This window comes from Lolium rigidum, chromosome 7 (assembly GCF_022539505.1).
Source record: "Lolium rigidum isolate FL_2022 chromosome 7, APGP_CSIRO_Lrig_0.1, whole genome shotgun sequence".
Classification (NCBI taxonomy): domain Eukaryota; kingdom Viridiplantae; phylum Streptophyta; class Magnoliopsida; order Poales; family Poaceae; genus Lolium; species Lolium rigidum.
Genome location: NC_061514.1, coordinates 61,713,157 through 61,721,779, shown reverse-complemented (window position 1 = coordinate 61,721,779; position 8,623 = coordinate 61,713,157). Strand labels below are relative to the sequence as shown.

Sequence of the window (8,623 nt, the reverse complement as noted above, 5' to 3'; positions counted from 1 at the left end):
CCGACCTCCTCCAAAAGGAGATCACCATCCCAAAGACAGGGGATGGAACACTTCCGGCGACGGCCATTCGCAATCGCATGGAAGTATGCAGTGTTCGCATCCCCCTGGAGGAGCCAATTCTGGCGACTCCGTTGTCGCCAGAAGACCTCCTCCCCACGTTAGATCTCCATGAGAGAGTGTTCAAGGGCAAAGCGCTGAAGCCACTCCTCAGCGGCTAAGCCCTCCTCGTCCGCGGCGCGATCTAACTCCTGGATCTGGCGAAGGAGTAGGTCCTTCTTCTGGCGAACCTCCGCCCCGAGGTTAGCCCCCGACCTCTCATAAGGCGGCGGGCAAGCTTCGTGCAGTGATGCCAAACATCAACTGCGTTGAAGACTCGCGGTGGGGACTTCGCTGCCCGCTCCCACTTGTAGCCAACCGCCTCCACAAACTCTGGCTGATTAAGCCAGAAGTTTTCAAAGTGGAAGCGGTTTAGCCTCGGGGGAGGGGGGGGTAGAGCCCCCCGAGCACAGTAGAAGTGGGGAGTGGTCAGACCCGATCCTGGTGGCCGCCCTGAGGGTGCATAATGGGAATTCCATTTCCCATTCAACTGACACAAAGACCCGGTCCATCACACTCTGGACCGGATCAATGCGGTTGTTGCACCAAGTGAACCGAGCTCCCACTCTTGTGATCTCTCTAAGGGCGAGATCCGCAAGGCAATCGTTGAACATCCGCATCCTAGGGATGTCCACGCGACGCGAGCTCTTGTCCTCCGGGGAGCGTATCAGGTTAAAATCACCGGCCACCACCACGGGGGTGGTACACCGGTCGATCTTATCCCGCATCTCCACCAAGAAGGCCTGAGATCTCGAATGGTCCGCCGGCCCATAAACAATAATAACCTCCCGGCTGAGGTTAGATCGTCTATGGGTGACGGCCATACTCACGAAGAACTCGCCGTGCTCCATATCCTCGACCTCGAAGGTATCCTCCCTCACGCCTAGGAGGATGCCGCCCGAGTGACCCGAAGCAGGACGCCAATGCCAGGCGAACTTGTGCCTACTAAGACCCTCCAGCTCGTGGAGGAGGAAAGACTCCTTAATCGTCTCTTGGAGCCCAACAATGTCCACGTTCTCGCGCTGCATGTATTCCTAATACTTGCATACTCTGCTTAGCTCTTCACAATATTGTGTGGTAAGGTCACAACCTGTAACAAGTGGTTACCTGGGCAATACATACAAACTGACTGATATTCTATCCTTGTTCACGGAACTATGCATTGTGGGCTGTCAAACAAAATGCATAAATGTGCATGAAATGACTTGTTACCAACCAAACTGGATGTTGAACATGATTTTAAACTTTGCTCAACCCATCGTGACTCTAGAAAGAAGATCTACGTAGATAAAACAAAAAACGTCTGAGCAACCAAACTAACCAAGAGTAACTAACTCCTCAAATGCACAGGTAGGAGGCTAGTGATGTGCATGCCCTGTCCTTACAGGACTAAATATGCTTTATGTACATGTGAAAAAAAAAGAGGAGCAAGAATTGCCAAGGCGAGAGAATGGTCAAATGTAACAAAATATAGAGGTCATCAGATCACCTGGTCCAAATACGTTGAAAGTGGCTGCTTTCTTCGGTCAAATATAGCTTGTGGTACGATTAAAAAAAAAGGAATTGTTACGCTTGACTTAATTAGCCTGGTCAGACAACTGATTTAACTTTTCTTCAGGGAAGAGCAATGATTTAACATCAATGCCCAAATTGAATCGATTATTCGATTGCCGTTCACTAGAATACTAGATTCGTCTCCAAGGAAAAAGAATAATTGAAACCACACAAGAAAAAAAAAGTTTGGTTGAGTCACCCATGACCAATTCGAGATTCTTAAATTGGGCAGAAAGGAACGTTAATGTACTATTGTACCGGAGGAATTAGAAAAGAATAAAGAACAACTCATCGATCGTACGAATATCAGTCACACATAAGCATGACACGACGTACAGTAGCAATGATTCAACGTTGTCTATGGCTACACGAAACAAACCGTAGTTTAGTATATCTCCTCTTATCTTACACGCGAAAACGAAATACAAAAGGGAATCCAAGTGTCCCCGATACAGATTCATGTAGTAGGAAAAACAAATGACGCAATGGGCGATCCCCTGTTTTGTGATAGCCCCTGCAAGAAGGGACGGATGTCTATGTACCGGGCCATCCCTCTAAAAATTTATGTGTTAACAACTTTCGGAAGAATTCTTCCTTCCTGAAACCAACCGTGGATTCGGTGTCTGAACTCTCAACCAGCCAACATGTATGAAAATGAGCAAAATTCCGCTTGCTATTATTACCTCACGTAGTCAAGCGAAGAAAAGAAGGAGCAAAATTGGTCAAAATTGGCCCACAAGCCTGGTGGAGTTGACTTTAGCAAAATTTCACTTGAGTATGTATAATCAACTAACAGGAGGTGGTTTCGTTTAAAAAAACAAGAGGTGGTTTTTCCATAAGTACGTTGCGTCCAGCAACTAGCCGAGGCAGAGACACGGGTGCATGCATGTGTACGTGTCACGGCTGACGAGGACCCATGCGACGTGCGTGCACATGCATGCATACCTCTCCTAGATCCCAACCGCCACACGTGTACCGGCCGGCCGGCTCACAGAAAACAGGTCGGATTAGGGTAATGAGACTTGTACCAATTCGTTTTTTTTTTACTTGCACACAAGCTAACCCGTTTATTACATGGTGCGATGCTCCACCTTTTCCCAGCAAAGAAGAGGACGCCGAGCCGCCGTACGATCATGTGCTCGAACGTACGTACCTACACTACTAGACAGCCTTCCTACAACTTTACCTTAAACTAAGCCCCACAGTAATGACACTAATCATAGGTGCTTTCGGCCCAAGTATGAGATGGCAACACACGCCACATGGTTAGGCATACTCCAAAGCTTGCAATGCACGATGGAGTAGAATACAAACAGTCGCCATACCAAAGATGGACCAGGAATATATTACGAGTAGCTTTCCTCTTGCGGGGAATCATGGCTTGGGTCGTGCTGGTGCACCGTGCACCATGCACCATGTACACGTTCCCGCCGGCATCGGGAAACGTGATGGGCGATGACACGCCTGACGCCTTCGCGGATTCGGGTCTTCGGGTATCAACACGTACGATACGACGGTCGCCGCCGGCTTGCGCTTTACGAGTTCTTTAGGCGAGGGCGTGCCAGGTCTCTCATCGTCGCGTGGGGAACAGTGGATGCGATGCAGCTTGGGGGAGACGCATGCACCAGCGCACCATGGATGGCTCAAGAATCAAGGCAGCCTTTCCTGAGATACCTTCTGGACCAATCATCTCGCTGTTTAGGCTGGTTTAATTACTGCGATTTGGCCGTTGATGTACTATTAGAGCAAGTACAATAGAGTCTAGTCAGCTAACTATAAGATATTAAATAATATATTTTAGATGAGTTGGAAGAGAGATAAGAGGAGAGAGAAGGGAGGTGAAACTACTTATCGCAATAGCGAACTTTGCACACGTCTCCTAAGCATTTTGTGAGAGTGAAATGTGGGCCCTATGCTAGTAAAGTACTTCATTCTTATAGCCAACTATTGTACTACCTCCATCCCAAGGAATAAGGCGCACACGTATTCCAAGACGAACTTTGACCATAAAAATTGAGCAACAAAATCTTGGTTATATTATATGTAATTAGTATCGTTGGATTCGTATTAAAAAACACTTTCTAATAATGTTAATTTTATACAAATAACCTTTATATATTTGAAGTAATACTTAGTCAAACGAAAAGCACGTAAAACGAGGGCGCCTTATTCCTTGAATCGGAGGTAGTACATGTTAGCTATATGGTGACTACAAATGACATGGCATCTTGCTATAGCTAGCAATTGGCTACACTATTGGAATTGCTCTTAGTACCTAGCCGCCCTCGTGAGCTGCATCGCCCACTTGGAGTTAGACAATCGGGGAGCCAATGGCATCTACGTCGCCGGCCGGCTAGGCCTCTTTCCGGGAAGCAAGCACACAGCTAGCTTTGCTGAGATTTGTGCCCTGATTTTTATACACGAAACTTCACGCTGAAGCACCGTCTCTCTGTTGCAAGGTTACTGGCTAGCACGATCGATGGCGCCTGTGACACGCACGGCTGGGTGAGGAAAGGGAAGAAGTATAATGAGACTCGTGTGGTGTGTCGCGGAGCTTGGCCTTGTAGGGTTTGCTTGGAAGCATGCGGGTTAACTCGACGTGGGTGTCCGGCGAGCGGAGCGGCCGAGGGGGCAGGGCTGCACGAGCAAGGCGTGGGCATGGACGGTGACCGTCCAGCCGGTGGTCTGAGACATGCCGGGGTCGTGCGTCCGTCGGATCCAGCCAGGCCGTGACGTGTTTGCCTAGCTCGATCAATTCCAGACTTCTACAGTCTTCTGGCTCTTTTTTTTTTTGCTAACTCTTGCCTATCTGGCAATTAAGTTAGTGCTCAATCAAGTTATATTTTCATTTTACAATGGTCAGTCCAACATAGCGTTGCGTAGCAGCGGACATAACGTGAAGAGGCAGGGCGAGAAGCGGGCCCGTCACGTTAGTGACTGAAACTCAAGGCGACAACTTTTCCTTAATGGAGCGGCAGTTTCCAAAACAGAGGTAGCCAGGTAGTACAGACGTCCCATGTTCTCCACATGTGGGCGTCAATGGCGTTCCCGCCCTTTCGCCGCCGCTTCCAGCGCCACTTCCGCCAATTAAACCCGCCTTCCAACACTATCGCCATCACCATCGCCGTCGTAGCACATTCTCTTCTCTCTAAGTTACGACCTACTCCATGCTCGGACGTGGAAGGCCGACACCCCCAGCCCCACCTCCACCGACGGGAGAACTTGTGTTGCCTTCGAGCTCGACAAGGCCGAGATGAAGGAGTCCGCCGCCCTCGACATGCAGTTCATTGCTAACGTGGAGCAGAGGTGGTGACGGACCTGCAATAATGGCAGGTGGACAACCACCACCACCACTGAAGCAACGAGCTAGACCTAGAGGAGCATTTGATGGAGTAGAAGGTCCGGGCCTTCCTCTAGTCCCTGCGTATTCAATAGGACGTCGCCCATACCTGCGAGGAGACCAATGAGGCCATCCTCCACCGCATTACCGAGATCTCCGACGGGGGATTCTTGACGCCTCCTCATGGAAGTTGGGCGGTAGAGGCTCCTCGAGCTCGATGCTCGACGTAGGGTGAAGGGTGGCGATGAGGGGCAAGTGTCGCAGGAATGCTTTGGCGACTTCGGCGGTGTTGCTGCACCGCTAGAGGCAAGGATGGCGAGACTAGCGAAAGAGCAGGTGCATGGGCCACACGAAACCAGCCACCGGGAAGAACGACAACAAGGTTGGGCGTCGCGTGCCCGGAACGACGACGAGTAGGTTCGGTTTTATTTGGTTTTAGTTATTTTTCATTCAACCTTGCAAAATATAACAAAATTTAAATGAAAACCCTTATTTTTTGTCGATTTGTTTTACTCGCCGCTTAATGGACGCGGCTAAAAAAACACACACCCCAAACACGGCACCAAGCTGCGGCTTCTTCAGAACGACCCATCCCACCCTTCACCCGAACGACGTTTGGAGGTGACAACTCGAGATGCTCTAATAATGTTGGACTGGCAATTTGTTTAGAAATCATCTTGAAACCAAATGGCGGTGCAACATTGTGATAAAAAATTCGGAGGTATGTTTCCGTCGCTATGCATTCACTGCTGAGGAATCAGTCGTCAAAGAGAAGACAATTGATGCTTACTTAGTCGAAAGTGGACTCAAATCCCAATCATGGATCTACTACCCGAGAAGAAAGATTTTTCTTTTTATAAATGATCTCGTTAAGTAATTTAAGCGAATTCTTAACGATTTTTTCCGCCTTTTCTTTCACCCTTGATTAGCATTTAGCAGCCTAACCAAGTTCCAGATCTACTAAACCATGTGCAATTCCATTCCCTCTCCCTGCATGTCGATCTCCAAGACTGCTCGGCTGTATGATTCATAACGAAACGTCATAGTACTTTTTTTCTTAAAACTCCCGTTCGAGCTTCTACGCACCATTCTCTGTATGAGAATATATTCAGTGATCGACAGATCAACGGTGATCGGGAAACATAGATCTCAGACAAGTCATGATCTTTGATTCTTTGGCAAAATTCGTATCGACACAAAGCTTTCCAAATGGTTTCAATTTACATATGAGCCTCAAACAAGCGCACACACAAAGAGGAGGCCAAAGGGGGGACAGCCAGAGGCAAGAGAAGGATCGGACGCGTGCAGTGGGCGACCCAGATGGCCAGAGCCTCAGCACACGAACTTGCTCAGATCCTTCACCGCATCACCGGCCCAGACGAGGTTACCGGAGAGATCAGTTTAATCGAGCTCGTCCATCTCGTCAGATCGGCGATTCTTCGGACCCCGTTGGTTCAAGCTAAGCTCTACGCGGCCGGCCACGCTGGTCAGCTGACGACGGAGACCTTCCTGGTCTCCTGGTGCCCGCGCCGCGCCTCCGTCCCGGACGCGTACTGCCGCAGCCGCCGGGCGGCCTGCCTGGCGCGGACGGCGTCGAGCTGCATCTGCTCGTCGCGGCACTCCTCGCTGCAGAAGGGCGTGTCACCTCGGTACATGAAGATGTCGCTGTCCCGGGCGAGCTGCTTGGTGCAGAGCGCGCACGCGTCCAGCGCCGGTATGCCGGCCTCGCCGAGCGGCTCGGCGTCGAAGAAGAAGAACGACGAGCAAGCTACTGATGCCGCCATGGTGTGTGCGGGTGGCTCACGAGCAAGGCAAGCTGAGCTGAGCTGAGCTTCGTAGTGCGTTTGATGCCTTTGGTGCGGGGAGGAGGAGAGAGGGGGGAGAGCTTGGGTATATATGGTGGGCGGGGACGGACACGGCGAGGGCGTCGGAAAACTGTGGTCCGGTGGTGGGTCGAGCCGGCCCACGGGTCGGGCGATACCGCTCGCCGGGCGGGGCAAGCCAGGGCAGGATGATGGGAGTGGTTCGGCTAGTTTATTCGGCATGGGCCACGGTGGAGTGCAGTGGTTGGCTTGATGCTGGACGTGGGACACGCAAGCTCTCTCGGCTCCACCGAGACGAAAACGACGGGGACCGTGTCATGTCTGCGCGACGGCGACTGGGGTCGACTAATAATGTGACGGAGTAGAGAACGGAGACGTCGCTCTTAAACGGGGCGTCCAAACTGAACATAGTAGAAGAAAGTGCACCGGGGTGAAATGGTACAGTAACAATTTTAGAATCAAGTTTTTAAGCAGTTTATACATTTGTGACCATAGTGTTTTTGTACTTATAAATTCCATGGAAAACAAATTGATGCGGCCTTATGCAGTGGTGGGGCCGCATAGGGAGGGAATTCATTTTAGGAGGATCTAGGCAATAAAATGCATAATTTGAAGGTGGGTTTAGCGTTGAAAACTAGGTGGTCTAACAAGTACAAAATAGTGATAAGTTTAAACAAAAGAAATTTGCATCATATGTAAAAGAGAGAATTTATATTTTGCTTTTTTCCCCAAGTCACAAGCCTATTCCATTTTCATGCAAATTACAGGATGGCACTAACATATATATGTGTAACAAAAAGATACGTTTTTTACACTTGAACTCTCTTCATTCATTATTATGAGATATTTTAGATATTTCAATGTGACTAGTAGATACTGATTGAAATGAGTGAAGTATACATTAAAATGCCTCTTCGACAAAACCTATAACATTTATAATAGTGAACAAACCAAAGTAATGCTAAACCATAAACATATATTCTATATTCTCTAATTATATAGATAGATTCCTCCGGATTTATCTCTTGTACACCAATTGTAACATAAAAAGAAAGAAAATAATAAATGCACGAGGCAAAGTCCTACTTTTTTTTACAAATTAGTGCATTTTTTTTAACGAGAACTGGAAAATAGCATTATAAGAAACCCTAAAAAATAATTAGAGAACTCCCTACAATTAAAGTATATTTATTAACCCAATACTGTAGGTTTTACAACTTTTCATTCTACAGCCACTACTTGATTCAAAATTAGAAAAACTTTATCGCAACTATTGCATACTGGATCTCACTTCAACAACACATAATCCATGCATCCTCTTCAGGCATTGCAAACCTAATCCGTCCTTACAAGAGGATCGTCGCCGACTTCTCCTAGTCGCTCTGTCTTCTGGCACTCTTTTCTCCGTTGACTTTGCTGCCACCTTCACCCTCTCGGCAACACAACACCCTAACTACTCGCGTGTGACCCAACTATGACCAACGGTAGAATAACTTCAATCCTCGGCCATTCCTTCAACCAAATAGGAACTTTTTGCTGCTCTTATGCCCATCCATGAATGTAATATTAATCCTAATTCAGCATAGTGAAGGCGAAACCCTATAATCTTGCATCGGCAAGCTTAGCTTATCTCTTTGTAGTTAAGATGCAAATCTCAAAGGTAGTTCCATACAACGTGATGAGAAATCCAGCCACACGCTATTTTCAAATTTTCACTTGTCTATGAAGTACGAAATGCACCTAGACTGAGACACCTTCGAGCCAAGCTCCATGGACCCCATATTGTGGAACACTGAAATAGTATACTTGA

General features: G+C 48.2%; 1 protein-coding gene across 1 annotated transcript; it reads right to left on the bottom strand.

Moving 5' to 3' along the window:
- Positions 1–6,477: 6,477 nt before the first annotated feature.
- LOC124669456 (FCS-Like Zinc finger 3-like) lies at positions 6,478–6,774 on the bottom strand. The gene has a single exon (XM_047206070.1). It carries the CDS (start codon positions 6,772–6,774, stop codon positions 6,478–6,480), a length of 297 nt encoding a protein of 98 aa, XP_047062026.1.
- Positions 6,775–8,623: the final 1,849 nt, after the last annotated feature.